Below are 26,594 nucleotides of genomic sequence, written 5' to 3'. Positions count from 1 at the left end.
GTTGACTAGAAGTGGTAAGAGTGGGCATCATTGTCTTGTTCTAAGAGACAAAAACTTTCACCTTTTTTGTATTCAGTATGTTGTTAGCTGTGGGTTTGTCATATAGGATCTTTACTATGTTGAGATACATTTTTTCTATATCTAATTTATTAAGAATTTTTACATGAAAGATTATTAAATTTTGTCAAATGTTTTATCTTTACCCATTGAGATGATCACAGGGTTTTTGTCCTTCATTTTGTTAATGTGATGTCTCACATTTATTGATACATATGTTGAACCATCCTACATCTCCAGAATGAATCCCATTTGATCATGAAGAATGATTCTTTTAATGTGCTGTTGAATTTGATTTTCTGTTGAGGAATTTTACATCTATAGCAATGAGTGTTATTTGCCTGCAATTTTCTTTCCTTGTAATGTTCTTGTCTGGCTTTATTACCATGATAATGCTAGCTTCATAAAAAGAATTTGGAAGTAGTCCCTCTTCTTCAGTCTTTTGGAAAACTTTGAGAAGGATTGGTATAAATTCTTTTTTAGATAAGTCAAAATTGCGTGCAGCAGAAGATATGTTTAGGAAGAAATAAAAGACAATTTTGTAAAGGTAAATTTAAGCTAGATTATTAGGGGTTTTGAACTTCAGGCTAACGTGTTTAGATTTTGGGGACAATTGAGTTTTTGAGTGCCAGAATGGCATGAGCACAACTGTGCTTTCTTTAGGAATAATAAGCTATGTACTGTATAAGATAGATTTTAATAAAAGATGTTTGCATTGATCGTAACACAATTAAAGGTATAAATTAGGGATTTTTAAATAGGGTCAGAACTGAAAGGACAAATACAGCTACGTTGCGGGAAGATTTTTCATTCGTGTGAAAGAAGAAAGGAAAGGGAAGACTAAAAAGCGACTTCAAAGTGACCAAAGTTCAGGCTAATAAATTGTACTCCAGTGGTGTAAAAAAAATGAAAACCCTTTCTTTTTCTGGTAATGTATAATCAAACCTTTCCTGATTATAGAAAAGTTTCTAAATTTTCTAAGTTGAGAGATTATGTCAGTCTTGTGTGTTTTTTCCTTTCCCTGATACGTGGTAAGCTCTAGTATTTATTGAAAAAGTGGTTCAATTTTTTTTTGATTCACTAATATGAAAGAATGTCTTATTAGGTGAATTTTTATGTGAATCAAATGTATTTCATTATCTATTTACCAAGGCAATACTATATTAAATATACCTTTTAAAATTGTTTTGATTCCCTTACAAATGTACAGCAACTTCATGATCTGTATTTTGATACTTCAAAAATAATTTTTTTCTTATGAATTGGGAAATAGAAATAGAGAGTGGAAATTGGAAGATTATTAAATTACTGGAAATTAAGGATATTGAGAATGGATTTGTGGAATCATAAGCTGATGTAACCTTTGTAGAGGGCTTTAACTCTATAAATATTATAAACACTTACTATGCTCCAGGAATTTTTTTTAGATGCTGGGATACAATAGACAGCAACAGAGACCACTCCCTAATTACAGAGAATTTGAGTCTAGTGTGAAAGACGCATACATGAAAATTACCAGTTTGATGAGAGATATGTAAGAAAAATTTAAGGAGCTACATTATATTAGGGGAATCTCAATTAGTTAGAAAACATTTCCTTCAGGAAATCCGTTGAAAAGAATCTGAAGGATTAGTAGGAATAAACTAGCAGAAGAAAGTGTAGTCAGTAGAAAAGTGAGCCAGATAGCATGAATAGCATAGTCAGAGGACATAAAATAGAAGAAAGCATTTTTGTTTAGGAAACGAAAATACAACAAATATGTCTTGAGACTGAAAAGAGAGGACAGAGTGGACATAAGGCAACAGAATTGGATAGGAGCCAGATCATGACAATATAAATGATAATCCTTAAATATGTTTCACTCCTTGCAATTTATCATGGAAGAATCAGACAAATATATAAAAATATAGTGATGTTCATTGTGATTAATTTTGTATCAGTGAAAACTTGGAAACAAAATTTTCAACAATAGGGAATTCTTCAATTACACTTTTCTACATCCAGAGGGTAAAATATAAAGTCATTAAAATGATATCCGTATGTCTTTCCTGACATAGAAAGATTTTCAAAATATGTTGGTAACTAAAAATCAGGATGCAAATGATGTAATATCCCATTTTTGTGGATGTATAGAAGTATAGTAATAATTTATTACTATATTAATATTTATTGCAAATAAATATATAACATAATTTAGTAACAAAACAATCAAAGAGAAAGTTATTTTGTTATCCAGGAGAAGGAAAAGGGTTGGAATAGTAGTGAAGAAAGGCCCAGAGGACAGATGTTATAATCTGTTGAATTTTGGTTACTGATGATGGCAAAGAAGTGAAAGCCCTCTATTTGTAGGCTTTTGTAACTGAGCTCTTGTTAAACAAATCAATATTTTAAAACACTGTGGGGACAGTTTTGCCAGGGAAAAAGACATTTCTGGCTCTCTATGCTTTCCAATAAAAAATACCCTGCATTAGAATGAATGTAAAACTCAAATTATGATGTGACTAGCCAGGAAAATATTTTACAAATAGCAAATCTTTAATTGAGGCTATCAGCAAAAGCATGATGATTAGTGATGTTGAGCATTTTAAAAATGTAAGTGTTGGCCATTCGAATGTCTTTTTTTTTTTTTTTTGAGACGGAGTCTCGCTGTGTCACCCAGGCTGGAGTGCAGTGGTGTGATCTCGGCTCACTGCAAGCTCCGCCTCCCGGGTTCATGCCATTCTCCTGCCTCAGCCTCCGAGTAGCTGGGACTACAGGCGCCCGCCACCACGCCTGGCTAGTTTTTTTTGTATTTTTAGTAGAGACGGGGTTTCACCATGTTAGCCAGGATGGTCTCGATCTCCTAACCTCCTGATCCACCCGCCTCGGCCTCCCAAAGTGCTGGGATTACAGGCTTGAGCCACCGCGCCCTGCCTCGAATGTCTTTTTTTGAGAAATGTCTGTTCAGATTATTTGCCCATTCCTTAATTGGATTGTTTGTACTTTTGCTGTTGAGATATTTGAATTTCTTATATATTGTAGGTATGGTATTAATCTCCTGTCAGATGAGTAGTCTCCAAATATTTTCTCCCATTGTGTAGGTGGGTGTTTTATTCTATTGATTGCTTCTTTTGCTCTGCAGAAGCTTTTTAGTTTGGTATAATTTCATTTGTTTATTTTTGCTTTTGTGGCCTGTGCTTTTCAGGTTTTATTTATAAAAATTCTTTTCTCAGACCAGTGTCCTGAAGCATTTCCCTTATGTTTTCTTCTAGAAGTTTTAATGTTTCAGATATTACATTTAGGTCTTTGATCAATTTTGAGTTGATTTTTATGTAGAGTGAAATCAACTCTATATAAAAGGGGGGTCTGGTTTCATTCTTTTGCATATGGTTATCTGGTTTTCCCAGCACCATTTATTTATTTATTTATCTTATTTTATTTTATTTATTTATTTTTTAAATTATACTTTAAGTTCTAGGGTACATGTGCACAACGTGCAGGTTTGTTACATATGTATACACGTGCCATATTGGTGTGCTGCACCCATTAACTTGTCATTTACATTAGGTATATCTCCTAATGCTATCCACCCCTCCTCCCCCCTCCCCACAATAGGACCCAGTGTGTGATGTTCCCCTTCCTGTGTCCAAGTGATCTCATTGTTCGATTCCCACCTATGAGTGAGAACACGCAGTATTTGGTTTTCTGTTCTTGTGATAGTTTGCTCAGAATGATGGTTTCCAGCTGCATCCATGTCCCTACAAAGGACACGAACTCATCCTTTTTTATGGCTGCGTAGTATTCCATGGTGTATATGTGCCACATTTTCTTAATCCAGTCTGTCACTGATGGACATGTGGGTTGATTCCAAGTCTTTGCTATTGTGAGTAGTACCGCAATAAACATACGCCCAGCACCATTTATTGAAGATACTGTCCTTTGCCCAATGAATGTTCTTGGCACCTTTGTCAAAAATCAATTGGCTGTATACATGTGGATTAATTTTTGTGTTCTCCGTTCTGTTCCATTGGTCTATACGTCTGTTTTTAATGTCAGTACCATGTTGTTTTGGTTATTGCAACTTTGTAATGTATTTTGAGGTCTGGTAGTATGATGCCTCCATCTTTGTTCTTTTTGCTTATGATTGCTGTGTCTGTTCAGGGTCTTTTGTGGTTTCTTACACATTTTAGGGTTTTTGTTTTCTGTGAATAATGTTGGTGTTTTCAAATGAATTACATTGAATCTGTAGATTGATTTGGGTAGTATGGTCATTTTAGCAGTATTAATTCTTCTGATTCATGACCACAGAGTATCTTTCCATTGGTTTGTATCCTCTTCAGTTTCTTTCATCAGTGTTTTGTAGTTGTCCTTGTAGAGGTTTTTTGCCTCCTTGGTTACATTTATTCCTAAGTATTTTACTTTATTTGTAGCTATTGTAAATGGGATTGTCTTCTGGATTTTTTTTCAACTAGTTCATTTATGTATAGAAATGCTACTGATTTTTGTATATTAATTTTGTATTCTGTAACTTTACTGAATTTGTATATCAGATCTAAGAGGTTTTTTTGGTAGCATCCTTAAGTTTTCTATATATAATATTATTTTGGAGGGTGGCACCAAGATGGCCAAATAGGAACAGCTCCAGTCTGCAGCTCCCAGCATGAACGACTCAGAAGCAGGGTGATTTCTGCATTTCCAACTGAGGTACTGGGTTCATCTCACTGGGGCTTGCCTAACAAGTGGGTGCAGCCCACAGAGCAGGGCGGGGCATTACCTCACCAGTGAAGCGCAAGGGATCCGGGAATTCCCTTTCCTAGCAAAGGGAAGCCATGACAGACTGCACCTGGAAAATCAGGACACTCCCACCCTAATACTGCACTTTTCCAACAGCCTTAGCAAACGGCACACCAGGAGATTATCTCCCACGCCTGGTTTGGAAGGTCCCAAGCCCAAAGAGCCTTGCTCACTTGCTAGCACAGCAGTCTGAGATCCAACTGCAACGCAGCAGCCAGGCTAGGGGAGGGGCGTCTGCCATTGCTGAGGCTTGAGTGGGTAAACAAAACAGCCCAGAAGCTCAAACTGGGTGGAGCCCACCGCAGCTCAAGGAGCCCTGCCTGCCTCAGTAGACTCCACCTTTAGGGGCAGAGCATAGCTGAAAAAAAGGCAGCAGAAACTTCTGCAGACTTAAATATTGCTGTCTGACAGCTTTGAAGAGAGTAGTGGTTCTCCCAGCATGGAGTTTGAGATCTGAGAACGGACAGACTGCTTCCTCAAGTGGGTCTCTGACCCCCAATTAGCCTAACTGGGAGACACCTCCCAGTAGGGGGGGCAAATGACACCTCATAAGGCCAGGTGCCCCTCTGAGATGAAGCTTCCAGAGTAAGGATTAGACAGCAACATTTGCTGTTCTGCAGCCTCTACCGGGGGTACCTAGGCAAACAGAGTCTGGAGTGGACCTCCAACAAACTCCAACAGACCTGCAGCTGAAAGTCCTGACTGTTAGAAGGAAAACTAACAAACAGAAAGGACATCCACACCAAAACCCTATCTGTACGTCACCATCATCAAAGACCAAAGGTAGATAAAACCACAAAGATGGGGAGAAAACAGAGCAGAAAAGCTGAAAATTCTAAAAATCCCAGTCCCTCTTCTCCTCCAAAGGAATGCAGCTCCTCACCAGCAATGGAACAAAGCTGGACAGAGAATGACTTTGACAAGTCGAGAGAAGAAGGCTTCAGACGATCGGTAATAACAAACTTCTCCGAGGTAAAGGAGGATGTTTGAAACCATTGCAAAGAAGCTAAAAACCTTGAAAAAAGATTGGACGAATGGCTAACTAGAATAAACAGTGTAGAGAAGTCCTTAAATAACCTGATGAAGCTGAAAACCAATGCATAGGAACTACATGATACATGCACAAGCTTCAGTAGCCGCTTTGATCAAATGGAAGAAAGGGTATCAGTGATTGAAGATCAAATGAATGAAATGAAACAAGAAGAGAAGTTTAGAGAAAAAAGAGTAAAAAGACATGAACAAAGCCTCTAAGAAATATGGGACTATGTGAAAAGACCAAACCTACATCTGATTGATGTACCTGAAAGTGACGGGGTGAATGGAACCAAGTTGGAAAATACTCTTCAGGATATCATCCAGGAGAACTTCCCCAACCTAGTGAGGCAGGCCAACATTCAAATTCAAGAAATACAGAGAACGCCACAAAGATACTCCTTGAGAAGAGCAACTGCAGACACATATTGTCTGACACATAATTGTCAGATTCATCAAAGTTGAAGTGAAGGCAATAATGTTAAGGGCAGCCAGAGAGAAAGGTCGGGTTACCCACAAAGGGAAGCCCATCAGACTAACAGCAGATCTCTCGGTAGAAACTCTACAAGCCAGAAGAGAGGGGGGACCAATATTCAACATCCTTAAAGAAAAGAATTTTCAACCCAGAATTTCATATCCAGCAAAACTAAGCTTCATAAGTGATGGAGAAATAAAATCCTTTACAGACAGGTAAATGCTGAGAGATTTTGTCACCACCAGGCCTGTCTTATAAGAGCTCCATAAGGAGGCACTAAGCATGGAAAGGAACAACTGGTACCAGCCACTGCAAAAACATGCGAACTTGTAAAGACCATCGATACTAGAAAGAAACTGCATCAAATAATGAGCAAAATAAGCAGCTAACATCCTAATGACAGGATCAAATTCACACCTAACAATATTAACCTTAAATGTAAATGGGCTAAATGCTCCAATTAAAAGACACAGACTGCCAAATTGGATAAAGAGTCAAGACCCATCAGTGTGCTGTATTCAGGAGACCCATCTCACATGCAGAGATACACATAGGCTCAAAATAAAGGGATGGAGGAAAATCTACCAAGCAAATGGAAAACAAAAAAAGGCAGGGGTTGCAATCCTAGTCTCTGATAAAACAGACTTTAAACCATCAAAGATCAAAAGAGACAAAGAAGGCCATTACATAATCCTAAAGGGATCAATTCAACAGGAAGAGCTAACTATCCTAAATATATATGCATCCAATACAGGAGCACCCAGATTCATAGAACAAGTCCTTAGAGACCTAAAAAGAGACTTACTCCCACACAATAATAGCAGGAGACTTCAATACCCCACTATCAATATTAGACAGATGAATGAAATAGAAAATTAACAAGGATATCTGGGAACTGAACTCAGCTCTGCACCAAGTGGACTTAATAGACAGCTACAGAGCTCTCCAACCCAAATCAACAGAACATACATTCTTCTCAGCACCACATTGCACTTATTCCAAAATCGGCCACATAGTTGGAAGTAAGCACTCCTCAGCAAATGTAAAAGAAGAGAAGGATTTAAGAAATTCAGTCAAACACTAAACTCCGTGGAAACTGAACAACCTGCAAAAGAAACTACCATCAGAGTGAACAGGCAACCTACAGAATGGCAGAAAATTTTTACAATCTACCAATCTGACAAAGGGCTAATATCCAGAATCAAAAAGAACTTAAACAAATTTACAAGAAAAAATCAAACAACCCCATCAAAAAGTGGGTGAAGGATATGAACAGACACTTCTCAAAAGAAGACATTTATGCAACCAACAGACACATGACAAAATGCTCATCATCGCTAGCCATCAGATTACTGCAAATCAAAACCACAAGGAGATACCCTCTCACACCAGTTAGAATGGCGATCATTAAAAAGTCAGGAAACAACAGGTGCTGGAGAGGATGTGGAGAAATAGGAATGGTTTTACACTGTTGGTAGGACCGTAAACTAGTTCAACCATTGTGGAAGACAGTGTGGCAATTCCTCAGGGATGTTTAACTAGAAATTCCATTTGACCCAGCCATCCCATTACTGGGCATATACCCAAAGGATTATAAATCATGCTGCTATAAAGACACATGCACACGTGTGTTTAGTGCAGCACTATTCACAATAGCAAAGACTTGGAACCAACCCACATGTCCATCAATGATAGACTGGATTAAGAAAATGTGGCATATATCCACCATGGAATACTATGCAGCCATAAAAAAGGATGAGTTCATGTCCTTTGTAGGGACATGGATGCAGCTGGAAACCATCATTCTGAGCAAACTATCGCAAGAAAAGAAAACCAAACACTGCATGATCTCACTTATAGGTGGGAATTGAACAATGAGGACACATGGACACTGGCTGGGGAACATCACACACTGGGGCCTGCTGGGGCATCAGGGGCAGAGGGAGGGATAGTATTAGGAGATATACCTAATGTAAATGATGAGTTAACAGGTGTAGCACACCAACATGGCACATGTATACATATGTAACAAACCCGCACGTTGTGCACATGTACCCTAGAACTTAAAGTAAAATAATTTAAAGGGGAAAAAAGATTATATCATCCACAAACAGGGGCAATTTGACATCCTCTTTCCAATTTGGATGCTCTTCATTTCCCTTTCTTGCTTTATTGTTCTGGCTAGGACTTCTAGTACTATGTTGAGCAAGAGTTGTGAGAATAGGCATGCTTGTCTTGTTTCAGATTTTAGAGGAAAAGCCTTCTTCTTTTCTCTGTTAAATATGATTTTGGCTGTGGGTTTGTCACATAAGGCCTTTATTATGTTGAGGTACTTTCCTTCTCATATGATTTAGCTGTGTCCCCACCCAAATCTCATCTTGAATTTTAGCCCCCACAATTCCCACATGTTATGGGAGGGACCCGGTGGGAGGTAAGTGAATCATGGGGGCAAGTCTTTCCCATGCTATTCTCGTGATAGTGAGTAAGTCTCATGAAATCTAATGGTTTCATAAAGGGGAGTTTCTGCACACAAGCCCTCTTCTCTTGTCTGCCACCATGTGAGACATGCCTTTCACCTTCCACCATGATTGTGAGGCCTTCCCAGCCATATGGAACTATGAGTCCATTATACCTCTTTCTTTGGTAAATTGCCCAGTCTTGGGTATGTCTGTGTCAGTAGTGTGAAAATGAACTAATACACCTTCTATATCTAATTTATTATGAGGTTTTATCATTAGGCAATGTTGAATTTTATCAAATGCTTTTTCTGCATCTATTGAGATGATGATATGGGTTTTTTCCTTCATTCTATTCATGTTATATATGACATTTATTGATTTGCATATGTTGAACCATCCTTGCATTCCTGTGATATTTCTCACTCGATCGTGATGTATTATCTTTTTGATGTGCTGTTGTATTTGGTTTACCAGTATTTTATTGAGGATTTTTCTGTCTATATTTATCAGGGATATTGGCCTGGAGTTTCCTTTTCTTGTTGTCTCCTTGTCTGGTAGTATCAGAGTTATGGTGGCCTCTTAGAATGAGTTAGAAAAGATTTCCCTCTGCTTCAATTTTTTGGAGTAGTTTGAGAAGAATTGGTACTTATCCTTCTTAGAAGATTTGTTAGAAATCAGTGGTGAAGTCGTCTGGTCTAGGACTTTTCTTTCTTGGAAGACTTTTTATTATTGATTCAATCTCTTTGCTTATAATTGGTCTGTTCAGGTTTTCTGTTTCTTTTTGGTCAACCTTGGAAAGTTGCATGTGTCCAGGAGTTTATCCATTTCTTCTAGGTTTTCACACTTATTGGAATATAGTTGTTCACAGTAGTCTCTAATGACCCTTTATTTTTCTGTGGTATCTGTTGTGACATCACTTTTTTAAATTTCTGAGATATTATTTATTTGGGTCTTCTCTCTTTTCTTCTTAGTCTAGCAAATGGTTTGTCAGTTTTCGTTATCTTTTCAAAAAACCACCTTTTTGTTTTATCGATCTCATATTTTTTAGTTTCATTTTCATTTATTGTTGCTCTGATTACATTATTTCTTCTACTAATTTGGGGTTTGGGTTTTTCTTATTTTTCTAGTTTCTTGAGATTAATTGTTAAGTTGTTTATTTGAAATCATTCTAGTTTTTTGATTTATGCATTTATTGCTATAAGTTTTCCTCTTATATTGCTTTTGCTATGTCCTATAGGTTTTGGTATGTTGTGTTTCTATTTTTATTTGTTTCAAGGAATTTTTAAATTTTATTCTTAATTTCTTCCTTCACCCATTGGTCATTCAGGAGCATGTTGTTTAATTTCATACATTTGTATAGTTTTGGATGTTCTTCTTGAACATCTGATGTTTCCTTGTTGATTTTCTGTCTAGATGATCTGTCCAATGCTGAGAGCGACATATTATTGCAGCCTATCTCTCTCTTTAGATCTGATAATATTTGCTTTATATATCTGGGTGTTCCTGTGTAGGGTGCATATATATTTATGATTGTTATATTCCCTTGCTGAATTGATCCCTTTATTATTTATTAAATATTATTTTGTCTATTTTTACAGCTTTTAATTTCAAGTTTGTTTTATCTGATATAAAGGTATACCTGCTCTCTTTTGGTTTCTGTTTGCATGGAATGCCTGTTTTTATCCCTTTACTTTCAGTCTCTATGCATCTTTACAGGTGAGATGCATTTCTTGCAGATAAATTATATTGGGTCCTTTTTTTAAAAAAAAAAATCTTATTTAGTCAATTTATATCTTTTCAATGGGAAATTTAATCCATTTACATTCTAGGTTACTATTAAGAGATAAGAATTTATTCCTGTCATTTTATTGATCTTTTTCCAGTTACTTTGTTTATCATTTCCTCCTTCCTTCCTCTCTTATTGTTTACTTTTGCCATTGGGTGGTTTTCTGTAGTGCTGAGGTTTGATTCCTTTCTCTTTATTCTTTGTGTATTTACTTGACCAGTGAGTTTTATAATTCTACATGTTTTCATGATGGTGGTTATTATTTCTTGATTTCCAGATGTGAGACTTCCCTGAGCATGTCTTGTAAGGCCAGGCTAGTGTTACAAAAGTTCCTTAGTTTTTGCTTGTCTGTGAAATAATTTTTTTTTTTTTATTTCTGAAGAATAGCTTTGCTGGGTATAATATTCTTTGGTGGAATAGTTTTTTTTTTCTTTCAGTATTTTAAATACACCTTCTTATTCTCTCCTGGTCTATAAAGTTTCTGCAGAGAAATTAGCTGTTAGTCTAATGGTGATTTGTTTATATATGACTTGACACTTTTCTCTTGTTGCTTTTAAAATTCTTTGCTTTGACTTTTGACAATTTGACTATATGTGCCTTGGAAAGGATTTGTTTGGAGTAAATCCATTTAGAGTTATTCGAGCTTTCTGCACTCTCTCCTAAGACTTTGGAAGTCCATCTCTTTCCCAAGTCTTTGGGAGTTTTCTGTTATTCTTTCATAAAATATGGTTTCCTCACTTTTTTCCTTCTTTTCTCCTTCTGAAAGCTCATAATACAACTTTTGTTAACTTATTGATGTTTCATAAATTCTATAGGCTTTCTTCATTCTTTTTTATTGTTTTTTCTTTCTTTACTTTTTCTGCCTGTGTTATTTCAAAATACCTGTCTTTTTGTTTGGAAGATCTTTCTTCTGCTTGATCTAGTCTGTTGCTGAACTCTTGATTGTATTTATTTCCTTCATTTAATTCTTCTGTTCTAGTATTTCTCTTTTCTTCTATTTTTTATTTGATATTTATCTCTATTGAACTTCTCTTTCAAATCATTAATTGTTCTGATTTCATTAAATTGTCTATATTGTATCTCACTTTCCTTAAGATTATTTTTTTGAATTCTTTTTCTGGCATGTCATATATTTCCTTATGATTTGGTTTCTGTTACTGAAGAATTATTGTTTTTCTTTGTGGGTTACCTTTTTTTTTCCCTTTTTTTATGATTGACATGTTCCCATATTTCTTTCTGTGCAACTGGTAGAAAAGCTACCTCTTCTAATTTTATGGAGTAGGTTTCATAGGGAAAGATTAATCCATATAAGTAGATCTTGGGGTGTCAGTTTGGTAGGGTCTGTTGGCCTTGGTTCTAGATAGACACAGTAGTATTGTCTGTGTGTAGTTTCTTCAGCTGTAATTCACATTAGTGGTATTTGTGAATTTCTCAGTGACCTAGGCTGAGAGAATTTGCTTTGATGGTGGCATAGCTTTGCCAGGGGTGGGCTTGCTGGGCTATTTCTTAGGTCAGAAATGTGTTCACATGGTGGGTTGGCTAGCTTGCGGTCTGACTCACTAGGTTTAGGGCCATCGTGCTATTACTCTGATTGGAAACACAGGCATGCAGTTACTTAGACAGCCTGGGGGTGTGCCTGCCAAGAGTCGCTTGGAGGGCTATTTCTCAGGTCCAGGACATGAGTGCACAGCTGCTTGGCTGGCATGGGGATGTGTCTGCCAGGGTTGGCCCACAGGGCTATTTCTCAGGCCTGTGACGCAGGCATAAGGATGTTCAGCTGGCCTGGTAGCATGTCTGCTGGGGGCAGACTACAGGCTGTTTATCTTGCGTAGGACACAGCTGCATAGCTCCTTGGTTAGCTTAGGGGCATGTTTCCCAGGGGTGGCCCACATGGCTGTTTCTTAGGCCTGGGATGTGGTCACATGACTTCTTGGCTGGCCTGGGTGGGTGTCTGCTGCAGGTGGCCCATGGGGCTGTAGTCCTGGCTCTGGGCCCAGGCACACAGCTGCTTGGCTGGCTGGGAGGGCATGTCTTTCAGGGGCAGTCCATGGGGCTGCTTTTTAGGCTTAGGATTCAGGCAAAGGGCTGCTTGGCTGCCCTGGAAGCATGTCTGCTGGTGGTGGAAGGTAATGCTATATTTTGGAGATCTTAAAATGCAACTTAATCATGTGTTTTGGTCAGTTTCTCTGATAGTCATGCCTAGGCAAAAGTTACCAGAAAATTAAAGAGTTGAAAGTATCCATACCCGAAAAGTATCCTATGTTATAGTCTCAACCAAATTCTCTAGTTTTGATCTTGCTCAATTGTCCAACCTCATTATGAATTTAGGATAAAAGAATGGCAACATATGCATTCATCTGCTTACTCAAAAGTGGAACCCTAATTTCCCTAAAGTACTGGGCTTTATGTAGATTCCCTATGACCATCTTTCTTAATTCTTTTTCATCTGACCTGAAGCTTTTATTACACTTTCACGAAAAGAAAACCAAAAAAGTACCATAGGGATAAGGTGCTATTTTTCTATCCTAATTCAGAATAATGGACATTTTCCAATTTTATTTCAGCTTTTCTTTTACTTCTTAGCATTCCAGTGTACTTCTTAGCCTAGTCTGAAGACAGGATCACAGGCCCAAGTTTGGGGGCTCCTGCCACCTGTGGGTTGGTAAGGATTTAGTAGTGACTGATTTTTGTAAAGGGTGTTGAGAGTAAGCAATCAGAATTCCTTTTCCTCAATCTTCTCTTTTTCAATTTGTACTGCTGCAGTAAAAGTCCTAAAAGTATACCAATTATATATTTGGGATAAAGCCAGACTCCTTGCATTATTTTTCTTTGTAATTTTTCTGAAGTGGTTCAGATCTGGAGGAAAATAAGGCAAACCTACAGTATGGCAGAGAGTTGATGGGATGTAGAGTGAATGTGATGCAAAGTAAAAATGAGAAAGGTAAAAGAAAGAAAGAGGGTGTGAAGTTAGTGAAGATTATTATTATGGCATAAAATTTAAAAATGCTATTTAAAGATAAGATGGGAGACAACTGAGAGTTATATCGAGGAACTGAAATAAGCTGGCTCATATTTGGCCTACTTTAAGAGACAATGACTTAAGTGTAGTACAGCTTGAATTAAGTGATTTCTCAAGATTTTTTACATTTGTAAGCAATATGGGGCTGACAGCACAGAAAATAGTTTCTGGGAAAGGAATCAGGAATTTATACATGAAGAAGGAAAATAGGGATAAGAGAATGAATAGAATAAGAAATATCCCACAAAAAAGAAATTGAAAAAGGTAAAATATGAGATAATAGTAAGTTTATAAAATATGTAAATAATAGACTAAAAGTAATTTTGAGTTTTAAAAAATGTCTCAAATGATTACCTTACGCTTCTGCTGAACATTTTGTTACGTGTAGGTAACATGATATTGAGCAAGTATACACAAAGTGTGAAAAAATATTTGTATTCATCAATTCTGTATTTGAATAGAAATTCAATATAGTTGAATAAGATTACCTTCAGTAGAAACTTTAATGTTTCAGATTTATTATTCCCAATTTGTAATATAAATACAACTTGATTCTATGTAATTCATGGATAAGATGGTGTAATTTTAAAATCCATGACTGAAGTCTTTTTCTGCCCACAGTCTGTTTCTACTATTCCATGGTATACATTAAGGAAAGGCAATTATAGGAATGGCCTAAAGAAGATAAATCTATTAGAAGTAGGTATCATGGTAGATAAAGCCACATATAAATTTTTTTTTTATTACCTTGTCATGTCTTCCATTTATCAATCTGGAATTTTTATTGTTGCAAACTGTCCTAAGCTATGTTCAGGCAAAACCTTAGGATTTGGTGGATAAAGGTTATCAGTTATAATGAAGGGAAGTTTTAGATCAAATTCCATTATAAATATAAATATTCATAAAATAAGCAAGAAGGCACAAATATTTCATATTCCTTATTTTATAAGCTTGACGACATTCCAACTCTGTTATTTAGGTGCTCTGACAATACTTTGCATGAAGAGTGCACTCAATATGTATATGAAAGTATTTGGCGGACAGAATTTATTACCCTTATATTTGTCATCAGGTACCCTAATACTCCAAACCATTGAGTGAACATACAGGACAAATCTCAGATGTGTTACCTAAGTGTACATCCTGCAATGCTTGCTGGGTTTTTGTATGGGTTCATGCAAAGTGGGGCAATGTTTCTGAAATATTTTGGCCAATCTACAGATCTGGAACACCATTAATTTTTTCCTTCGGTGCAATGAAAAACACATTTTTAACATTCATTAGACATTCATTGGCTAATTATCAAGTTTCTCTTTTGTTTATCATCAGAGACAGGCCTAGCTGAAAGACTTTCTGATTAAAGTTGGTTGTACAGAAATTTATATATGTATGTATATTCTCCATACTCTCTCACCTCTCCCTTAGATACCCACTGTTATCCTTCCAGATTTATATGTATATATAAGCAATCTGTATAATAGTCATACTTTGAAAAAATTCTTTTCTACTATACAAACTATTTTCTAAGTTGCTTTTGTCTATAAGAAAAACAAATCTGGTTTAACATTCAATATTTCAGCCTCTCTGAAATTCTCATAGTTCTTCAGTATGCAATACTCTTTCTAGACTTTGTTCCTTTGAATACTCTATTCTCTACTTGGAATGCTTTTACTTTTCTTTATTTTAATCTGGCTTAAACTTTAAGACCTGTTTCAGATGCATGTCCTATATGAAGCTGTTTCCTAGTTTTCTATGTGTATTCACTGTTTTGTCTGTATTTCTATATTTTGTATTTAAGTAGGTTATGGCAGTAATCATCATGATAGTCGTTAACAAATACTGGTTGCATAGTGTAAATCTAACTATTTTTACATTTATTTTATTTAATCTTTTTTCCAGATTTCTCTGTAATTTATCACTCGTCTTTTGTTTTCCAAAATAGACCAAAAGTAACTTATTTATCTTTCTATTCCCAGTATATGGCACTATACCTGGGCATATGATAAGTGTTCAGCAAACTGGTAGACCAGTTTTAGGAAGGACACTGTGGAACTTGGAGATTTAGAAATAGATTCTATTGAAACATCTGTATCTGCATTACCATGAAAAGTCTTCCTTTACGTTTTCTTGAAGACAGCTAGAAAGGGTTGTGGCTATTTAACAATAGGCATAACACACTATGATCGCAAGATAAATTGACTGTGACACCACGAATATACTTTATGGTGCTTTGGTGAGTACATTAGTACCCTCTCTATATCTTACATTCAAGGGTGTTCCAAGCATTGCAGTCCCATGGCTTGCCAATTGCAAAAGAAGAAACAGAGAGGATGAATGTGTGAATGGTCAGAAGAGAAGTTTATGCAAGAGGAAAAGAAAATCCCTTTGCTCAAATGTAAAATGAGCAGGATGAAGAGTTTGAAATTCTAAAGATAGACACAGGGTATCTCCAGAAATTTTAATGAGTTCAACAACCCAGTGATATGGCTGGTTATAATATTTGTTCCATGAAAATACATTTTGGTCTGGTGATTGATAAGTAAAAATGGGATTATTTACTAACCCTCTACCCTACTAATATTGACTAATCGTTATATACAATAAAAGAGAACTTTTACAACTTGGATTTCACTGTAGTTTGTGAAACTTTACTTTTTAACTGAAAAGCTTTCCGCTTCCAGCATAAAACAGAAGCAAATAAAAATTTTTAGCCTTTTACATTTATTTTTTACTCTCGCTTTAGAAACTTTAAATACTTTTGGTTTTAAAAATGTTTACAAGGATATACCAAAAATGCTTAAAATAAATGTTTATATCAATATTGACAGGATTCTAAATGTAATATTTTTAAAATATGCAACATTATGGACTCAATCTTTTGTATTGAGTTATAATGCAGCATGGTATAGAATAAATCTGACCAACATTAGGAAAGCTTTCTATTGAGAGATTCATTTAGCCTTTTGTAAAATCATCTAAAAATATTTGTATTTTAGCCATGCTAATTTGCTGGTATACAATTTGGAGAAATATGTAATATCAATTTTATTCCCACTGTTGTATTACATGATCTTTTCTTCTTTAACAAGAACCTGTGTTAAAGCAACTCCAAATAGTGCCTATAGCTCAGAAGTATAAAATACAGTCTGTGTCTGTAACAAAACCCTATTCCCACAGGTTCAAAGGAGATTGGAAATAAGAAGCTACCTATTTGCACTTTGCAGAAGTAGCAGCAATCTGCAGACAACCCACTCTAGCTTCAAAACAGTATGGTAGATGGTTTAATGGAACTTGCAATTACAAAAATCCACTTTAACCTTTCTTTCTTACTGGCAGGTGTTCTATTGGCTTGCAGCCAGAGGCTGTGAGTGTAGTGCTGCCTGTGGTGTTCCTCAGCACTGTAGAGTGCTGAAAATGCCGACACTCCAGTTGATTGCTCATAATTGCATTAATTGTGATCTGACAACTTCAGGAGAGAAGTATGATGACTATAGAAAAATATTTTACAAATTTGATCAGAGTACAAATTTCATCTCTTTTTTCTCCATAGATATGATATCTGCACTTATAAAAATAAGCCTTGTGGAACACTGGGTAAGTTTTTTTTTTTTTTAATTTTAATAAAGATAGAATGGTTCAGATTGTCTTTCTGGACCAACGACTTTAATCTTTATTATTAATTTGCTCATTTTCCTTTCTGTACATCTGAAATCCCTAAAATCTGTTACACCCAGCCTTTGCAGATATGTCATTTACTAGGAAACAAATATTTATTACTATCATAAATATTATATAAATTTCATTGGCTTTTTTGACAACTGGAATGATTATTAAAATTAACTTAGAATATGATTCAAAATCATTAAAGAATTATAAATTGAGGTTATCACTCATGTTCATATAATCCATCTCTGTAATGTATTTTCTAAAAATACCAAGATTGTGAGAGCAAATGAAAGCAGTCAACATCTTGAAATTTCAGGCTAGAAAAGGAATGGGAAAAAAAAAAAAAAAAAGAACTAAGGATACTTAATGAGGAGGCACCAAGAACAATACTTCTTTTGGTACAATTTTGTGGAAAGAGTATAGCCCCATAAGTTGAGATAGTATTGGAAATTTTATACTACCCAAAAAACAGCAACAAAAAATAATCTTATAAAATATTATAGCCACAGGTGAAGAAGGGGGACAGGATTATCTTTCTTGTGCTCCCAAAGGGTCATTTGTCTTTTTAAAAGCATTTCTGTAGTATTCTAGAATTTTAAAAATTACACATTGTTACAGAGCATAATTTCATAGTTAACTGCAAATACAAATGGGCAAAAAAGGTAGCTCTCCAGTAGTCTAACATATTAAGCAACTAGAGTTATTTTAAAGGACAGAGGCTCTTTTTCTCTGATAAATTTTTTAAGGTCATAGAGACTTTTTACAGACTCAGAAGGTAAACAACTGAAGATGAATTCTCTAGTTTCTCTATGACAAGTCTCAGTTTTCTTAATTGTAAAAGAATAGTTATGAAATTGATTCCTATGCACCTCATAAGCATTTTGGGAAGATCAAATTAAAGTAGATGTAGGAGGAAAAGTGTAACCCAACTTCCTGGGAAGTTCAGTGAAATATCTCTTCAGAAACTAAAATTTCTCTTGATAATTTTACCCGACTTCCCAGGCTTCTCCTACCCATTTCCCTCAGGATTTATGGCTGAAGAAGAAATCCCAAATAGCCAGTGCTGAGTATTAACTATGGAGAAGCTTGCTAGTTAAAAACCATAATGGAGACAGAGCTCTCTTTGCTGAGCGAGCTCACATCAAAAAGATTTACTTTGTAGTGTTTTAAGCTAACAAGACCAACATAATCCAACAGAGGGGACTCTGAACTGGGAACTAACAACTGGCTTTGACAGTTTCAGTACATTAACTTTTACAGTGTATTTAAGCTCTTTGTTCCCCAATTTTCTTATCTATGATGTAGGAGTAATATCTGCCCTTATGCTACATGGACATTGTTAAAGTTATTTAGGGAAAAAAAATGTAGATATATTTAGTAAAGAAGTAGTATAAAAATGAACTGGTATTATTTAATGTAGAAATTGCCTATACTTTTAAACTTTAGATATAATAGACAGTAGACCTCAAATCAGGTGCACATACAGCCAGAGCTAGTATTTTTCTAGTATATCTATATTTGAGGAAATGTGTATATATACACATAAACACATTTATACATATACACACATATTCTCTCTCTATATATATATATACCCTCACTCTCCCTATGTATATATCTCTCTCTCTATATAGATATATCTATATATATACCCTCACTGTATGTATATCTATATATACACCTCACTATATGTATATCTATATATATAACCTCACTCTCCCTATATATATATATACCCTCACTCTCCCTATATATATATATATATTCTGCTTTTTGAAGGTAGATTATTTACATTGAGATATGCTCTTCGTTGTATTAGATTGGTGCAATTTACTTCGCACCAAACCTAATGACATTAGTAAGACACACACACAGTGATTTTTACTTTTCTTTTGAAATATAAAGTATTTTGGTACTGCCTAGTACTTTGTCATTATTGGCAAAGATTTGAGGTGTTTTCCTATTCTACTTCTTATTTTATTTTTCTGAAAATAATGTGTTCTAACTTTGATAGTTTATTAATTTATAGAATCAGTACATTAATAGGTATGTATCAATGCACTTTTCAAGCTCAATATAAGTTATTTTTCAAATTATAAACTTGTATATTGTTTTTATACTACTTCTTGTGAAAATGGAATGAGCTGTATATATATTTATATATATTACACACACACGTTTTAACTTCATCTATGGAAAATGTATTATCAGTAAAGAATTGAGCAGATTACTTTTTGACTTGTATTCTAGTCACTTTCATATTGGCTTTTATACTGATTTTTCAATAGTATCTTGCTTAATAATTCTGATGACCAATTGTAACATGGCTAAGTAGGCTTAAGGGTGCAAACTGTGGCCATCAAGCTGAGGAAACCTAAATGACCCAAATAGTAATCAAATCGCCATTAATACAATCACACATAAGAATTTTGACAGTCTGAATTTTATAGGTATACAGAACATTGTGGGGGGTTGTGAAAATACATTTGCATTTAAAATACTTCCATTTTAGTTAAGATTTAGCTTTATATTTTAATGAGTAGGAATTTTCCAAGTATATTCTTTCTGAAGTTGTTGTTTTAGCGGAGATAACAATTTTATATAAGATGGCAGAAGTAAACCTATGCTTGTAAATACACCTTGAGGAGTCACTGAAAATTCTCAATTGAAAATACAGCCACATGGCACGTACCAAAAAACGACGCAACAACAACAAAACCCAAAAGCTAACCCATGGAATAATAGATTTTGGGAAATGTAAGAAACTTTAATTTAACAATAATTATTCTTAATAATTCTGCTTTTCTTTTGAAAAAACATACATTTCATAAAGCTCAAAACAGAAACAGTATTCAGAGTGGCTTTGTTCTTTCCATATAATAGGCCATATTGAACCAAATAACTTAAAGCCAGATAATATAATGCAATTTTTAAAAAGATTTCGGGTACTTTCCTATTCTACTTCTCATTTTATTTTTCTCAAAATAAAAGTAAAATTCACTATGTGTGTCTCTCTCTATCTCTCAGTGGAGATTGGAAATGACATTCATTAAAATATTTTAAATATTTAAACAAATATTAAATATTAACCAAAAATTAAATGAAAAAAAATAAGTTATCCTGCTCCACTTTTTACATTCTCTGTTTTAGGTCCCAATACCTCTAATGAATGGAAGGGCAGCCCAGGGGTATCACCAGTATTTATAACTCTGTGAGGCAGAAATCACCTCCCTCCCCAACTCCTGCCTCTCTCACATAAAACAGTAGGAAAGGCAAACAATCTATTAGCAAATCCAGCATTAATCTCATCTCTGTTCCAATGTAGCTGTTGATACATATATTAGAAAATACAGAGAAACACAACTTCTAGAGCTTTCTTGTCAGTAAAATTATGGATTATATATCATTTATTGTTTCTAATTAGTACAGCTGGGAAATTATACCTAGCACAGAACATTGCTTATTGCATTCAATAAATATTCATTGAATTGAATTGAAATCACTTTTGGTGGGAAAGTAATTGTTAATGTTTGGGTGACGATAGTAGACTACTGACCATAAAAAATGTTTTTCCTACTTCTCCTTCAACTTCTTTGAAATAACTTTTTGTTTCTATGTGCATTAAGTATGATTTGGCATCTGTTTCCTTATAAGAGATGACATTTCTGCTTTTGCACAAAAATTCTTTTTTTGAGCACTGTGTTAAAGTTCTGTAGTATTTCACACAGCATGATATTCATTTGAAAGTAAATATTAAAACTTTTACATACTAAAATCCCCAAGGGGAGAATACCTTGAGTAACATAACATTTCACTGGAATCAGCGAATTAACACCATAGTATTTGCTTTATTAGTAAAACTCTAATGCACTGAAGTAGGGAATAGGAGAGAGGAAAAGTGACACTGAATGTGTGAATGACTTTCCTCCCATTAATATACTAAAAGAAATTGTTGCATCACTGTCAGGATTAATTTAAGATGATTAAAAAAATATGCAAAAACCTCCCATCTTTAATGGCTCTCCTTTCCATCTTTTGAATCATTCCTTTTATTTTTAATAAAAATATCACTTAAAAAATCATTTGGGATTCCCCTTTTTTTGGTAACTAGAAAGTTACTTGTATATTTTTATGAACCCACTAAACTTAAACAGATCTCTTTAGAAAAATAATGTGGATATATTTTGCTTTCTACAGCCTGAAGAATGTTAAAATAGAAATGCTTTCTTGAATTCCCTCTTCTGGCTCAAGTTACTAGGTGGTCCCAAGTTACCAGAAGTAAAATTTATAAATCTAACCCCTAGTCTAGACATTTTCCAGCACTGACTGCAGTTCAAAAAATATTAATGTCTAGCCGGCAAAGTGAAATTCCCCCCAGTGATTTTGCAAATGACTAGAAAGTTAACCTTTTGCCAACGGCTCCTTCTGTGCATGGAGGTTATTAAAAAGAATCCAGGCATTTATAAGTATGGGCTTTTAAAGACTGAAACACCTTGGCTTGACCCTTTGTGTCTCTTTCTGTTTATTCAGGCTTGGCCTCTGTGGCTGGAATGTGTGAGCCTGAAAGGAGCTGCAGCATTAATGAAGACATTGGCCTGGGTTCAGCTTTTACCATTGCACATGAGATTGGTCACAAGTGAGTGAGTTTAAGAAAATCAAAATAAATTTTAGAACTCCGCTCTTGAGCAACTTGTAACTACTGTGTGGAAAGGCTGTGCTGAACCTTATTTTACTGCCTTTTTGTCTGATTCCAATAGAGGATGTTATTATTTTGGGTATTGGGATAAATCATCTTAAGAACTGGAGACTTGTTAGATCATCTTTGTTATTCAATGAGTAGTGTCCTCAGTGGTGAATGCACCACGTTTAAGTTTTTGTTCAGTCTCCTCGATACCTGTTTCCTTATAAAGTCCAGTTGTTTAAATGATCTTTCTTTTCCTCAAGTGACAATGCATATATATTTTAAAATCATTGACACCACTACCATAAAATGTAGTTTTAGTTTTCACTCTTCATAGAGCTGTCAGCATCCCTTTTCCATGCATAAAGTTTGTGCAGACATTGCTATGTAACTTGTATTTTCAGGTGCGTTTGTATGTCATTGAAAAAAATAACTGCAAGAAGTACACGATACCATCCTCCTTTCTTCCTAGGAGAACCTGAAGGTTTTAATGTTTGTTTTAAGTGAACCTGTGCCAAAGGAAAAACTATCTTATGCACCCTGCCCCCAACCCATGGCAAAAAATACCATTTAAAATTTTAAACAACAGGCAGTAGTAATATGAAAGCCTGTTCATGTGGAAGGAGAGAAGCTTGATAATACTTTTTTAAAAAATTTCAACATTTGTGTTGAAATTTGACTGAAAGATGACTTGCCTCAATTAGTCAATTTCTAAGCTGATTCTGATGCTCTTATAAAGGTAAAAACTAAACAAAGGAGCTTCCAATTTACTAACAGGATTTTTTTTTAAGCAGGGAAGCTCTTCTAAAACAGAAACAGTTAACATTTAGCAAATGACTAATTATATCTGCTTAAAAAAATGAGAGAAAACTTTAAAATGTTAGTCCAGCATTTTTAGCTAAAACAAGCAGCTTACTTGCAAGAACTCCTGACATATTTATAATTTAAGTTTTATAATCTACTTTTTTGGTGGCGACGTAGCTAGGAGAAAAAGAACAAATAAAAATCAATGTTTTTAACCAACATTCAAGACCCATCTAAAATGCCAATTCTTCCATTAAACTTTTAAAAATTCTTAAAAAAAAAATCAATGTTTATTATATAATTGCCTCACAGGTAATTCCTGAGGTAAATCTGTAGTTCAGCTTTTTTTTGTTGTTGTTGGAGAGTAAAATTGGGTCAGTTGGCTGCATTATTTCAAAATTGCAATCAAATTTTATCAAATTGATATTGATTTAGTGTAAATTTAAATAAACAGCAAGTTTCAAACCTGGCTTGATTCAGACACAGGAAAAGTCAATATTATACTCTTAATGAAGACTGAAAAATATTGATGTTCTACTTTCCATTGTAATAAACATCAGGTGAATAAAAGGAAAAAGCCCTCTTAACCAAGCAGTTTATCTTTAATTCACTTAAAAATCTGGCTAATTAATGACTGTCATACTCCTATGCAATCAAACTGAATTTAATAGGTTCTGTTAGATTCAGTTAAATTGGAAGGTTAGGAAAAGTAACATAGAGTGGGTGAACACTTGTGTATGTGAAAACACTATTATCTTATGTAGTCACAAGTTAGTCAATGTCAACACACACATTTCATGTTCCTTTCTTGTGTGTACATACTTAAATAGTTGAGGTGAGGGTTTATCTTTCTTTGTATCTTTTATAAAGATTCTGATTGGGCAACTTCCCAGGCTTCCTAGATTTTGTTGTTGTTGTTGTTGGCCTTATAGATAAATCTTTTCAATTCTTCCTACAATGAATGGCTTGTACCTTATGTAGAAAAACTGTGAAACAGAAATAGAATATACCTCTGAAGTTTTATGTATCTTGGAGTAACTTTGTTCCGTAGTTAACTCTTGTTTGAAAGTATGAGTGTTAAAAATGGCAAAAAAAATCCACAAAATCCTTGGATTGAGAGCCAGAAAAATGCTTCCATTTAAAAATCTTGTTTGACAGACAAAAAAAAAAAAATAGCTTTTTCCCTATGTCCAGTTTATCACCATGTTACTGTCCCCCTTCCCCAGACAACTGGGCAGATGTGTTTAGCATATATTGTCTGTTTTGTGTTGCTCTAAAGGAATACCTAAGCCTGAATAACTCATTTTAAAAAGCAGTTTATTTGACTCACAGTTCTGCAGGCTGTATGAGAAGCATAATGCCAGCATCTACTTCTAGTGAGGGACTCAGGAAGCTTCCACTCATGGTGGAAGGCAAAGCAAGAGCCAGTGCACCACATGGCAAGAGAGGCAGCAAGGGAGATGCTGTGCTCTTTTAAACAACCAGCTGTCATGTGAACTCATAGAGCAAGAATTCATTCATTCCCCCCAGGAAGGCACCAAGCCAATTATGAGGGATCTGCCCCCATGACCCAAATACATCCCACCAGGCCCCACCTCCAGTATTTGGGATCACATTTCAATATGATATTTAGAGGGAACAAACATCCAAACTATATCAACATACTATTTTTTTCAATTAATATGTCAAATTATTATTTGGTCAGTTAGGGAAAATCTGTTTCATATGTGAAGATCCCTTTACTTGCTTTTAAGATCTTAGGGTTTAGCCTTCAGGAACTTAGCAGGTCAACTCTGGCACAATTCATGTTATCATTAAAATACAGTGATCTCTATTTTTCCTGAACCAAAGCAGTAGCCATAGTAAATATATCAAATATATTTTCAGATGAAGTATACTGATTTTTTGTGACTCGTATCCTTTACGAGAATGGATGTTAAGTGATGTGATGATATCGGCAGATTAATTACAGTGAAGAATATTTGACCATAAATTACTGAGAAGAGCCCCCTACTGAGTAACTAGACTGTGTGAATATTTTCTCCCTTTCTTTAAATTGTGTAGAATATGGTTTTGCACACAGTGTATACTTGTGCAGGGATATAATATCTATTTAAAATAGCTGTGAGATAACATTTTCTTTGGCTAAGCCTTAGTGACCACTTTTATTTCTCTCCATCCTCTCCATCCTTTTGTGAAAACAAGAAATTAGTTTCGTTGTCAAATGAAAAATTGTGGTTTTTTTACTATATTTAAATGACATGTCTAGGTTTAATATAGGCTATAAGCCAAAGGCACTTAATGAAATCTTATAGGAAAGAATGTTCTTTGAAAGATTTAAAAATTAATTATGTAGTTGCCATGAATTTTATAAGTTGAAAAGATTATGATGTCAAAGAGGGGTGGCAAAAATGCAGCCAGACATCTGGTATATTGAGAAAGCTATCTAGTGTATCTAAACTGTACAAAAACAAATAATCTTAATAAGGGATCTTAAAAATACTCATTTTTTGGTTATGAATGCATACTGAAGTATGTGAGACTGAAGTGACATGATGTACAGGATTTTCTTTTAAAAGAAAGGAAAAAAAGAGAAAACAAGAATAGCAACATCTTGAATTTTATTATCTTGATGATGTGTTTATGGAAGTTCATTATGCCACAGTTTCTACTATTGTATATGTCTGATTTTTTCCACAAAATGAGTTCTAAGATCATACATTGTTCAGGTGTGGCTTAACTCATTTCTTAATCATGACAGAGTGAACTTTAATATTGAGAGAATTTTTAAAGTATTACAATTTGTAGTCAGACACCGTGGCTCATGCCTGTAATCCCAGCACTTTGAGAGGCCAAGGTGGAGGATTGCTTGAACCCAGGCATTGGAGACCAGCCTGGGCAACATGGCCAAACCCTGTCCCTACAAAAAATACAAAAATCAGCCAGGTGTGGTGTCATGCACCTGTAGTCCCAGCTACTCGAGAGGCTGAGGTGGGAGGATAGATAAGCCCAGAAGATCAAGGCTGAAGTGAACCGTGATCATGATCATGCCACCACACTCCATTATGGGTGACAGGCCAAGACCCTGTTAAAAAAAAAAAAAAAAAGAAAGAATGAAAAAAGAAAAAGAAACCTGTATTGAAAGCTGTAGGGATATATTGGTCTTGCTTTAGGAAGTAAATATCAGTATTTTGTCTTAACCATAGGAATTCTCCCTGTAGATTAGTTAGGAGATGGGTTTTAATGTTAGTTTTATAAAATGAATTAGGAAATATTTTCTAGAATAGTTTGCTTTCCCATAAGTACATTTTAAAACATTATTTAGGTATAATTTACATACATTAAAAATGCACCCATTCTGTTTATGATTCATTGAGCTTTGGCAAAGTTGTATAACCATGTCCCACCACCACAGTCAAGATATGAACATTTCTATTATCTGAAAAAGTCCCCTTTACAGTTAATTTCTACCCTCTTCCCCACTCCTTCATCCCCAGACAACCGTGGATCTCCTTTTTATCACTATAGATTAGGCTCACTTTTCTATAGTTTCATATAAGTGGAATTACTCAATGGGTACTCTTTTGTGTCTAGGTTTTTCCCCTGAGCATAAGGTTTTAGGAGAGCCATCCATGTTGTTGTGTATATCAGTAGTTCACTTTTTTTCTGAATAGTAATCCATATCACATCACTTTTCTGGTTGTTTTTAGTTTTGTGCTATTATGTATAGAATTATAATGCAGATCTGTTCATAACTATTTGTACTGATGTAAGCTTTCATTTCTCTTGGGTGATACTGTTGGTAGCATGGTGTTAGTTTAATGATGTTAGTGATGGTGAGC

The 26,594-nt window shown here is 35.1% G+C and overlaps 1 protein-coding gene across 16 annotated transcripts in view; it reads left to right on the top strand.

Moving 5' to 3' along the window:
• The window catches only part of ADAMTS6 (ADAM metallopeptidase with thrombospondin type 1 motif 6), a 330,357-nt gene that overhangs the window by 135,100 nt on the left and 168,663 nt on the right, over nucleotides 1–26,594 (top strand). For all 16 annotated transcript variants that reach the window (XR_012413697.1, XR_010587386.2, XR_012413698.1 and 13 more), the window contains 2 exons: nucleotides 17,152–17,195; nucleotides 21,798–21,903. Coding sequence is in view for 9 of the 16 variants with exons in the window: in XM_015451548.4 (XP_015307034.1) it covers nucleotides 17,152–17,195; nucleotides 21,798–21,903 (150 nt within the window). In the remaining 7 variants the exon portion in view is untranslated. The remainder of the gene's footprint in view (nucleotides 1–17,151; nucleotides 17,196–21,797; nucleotides 21,904–26,594) is intronic.

The sequence above is a fragment of the Macaca fascicularis genome, chromosome 6 (assembly GCF_037993035.2).
Source record: "Macaca fascicularis isolate 582-1 chromosome 6, T2T-MFA8v1.1".
NCBI lineage: Eukaryota > Metazoa > Chordata > Mammalia > Primates > Cercopithecidae > Macaca > Macaca fascicularis.
Note: the sequence above shows the minus strand (reverse complement) of the source record. Positions and strands in the feature narration are given on the sequence as shown.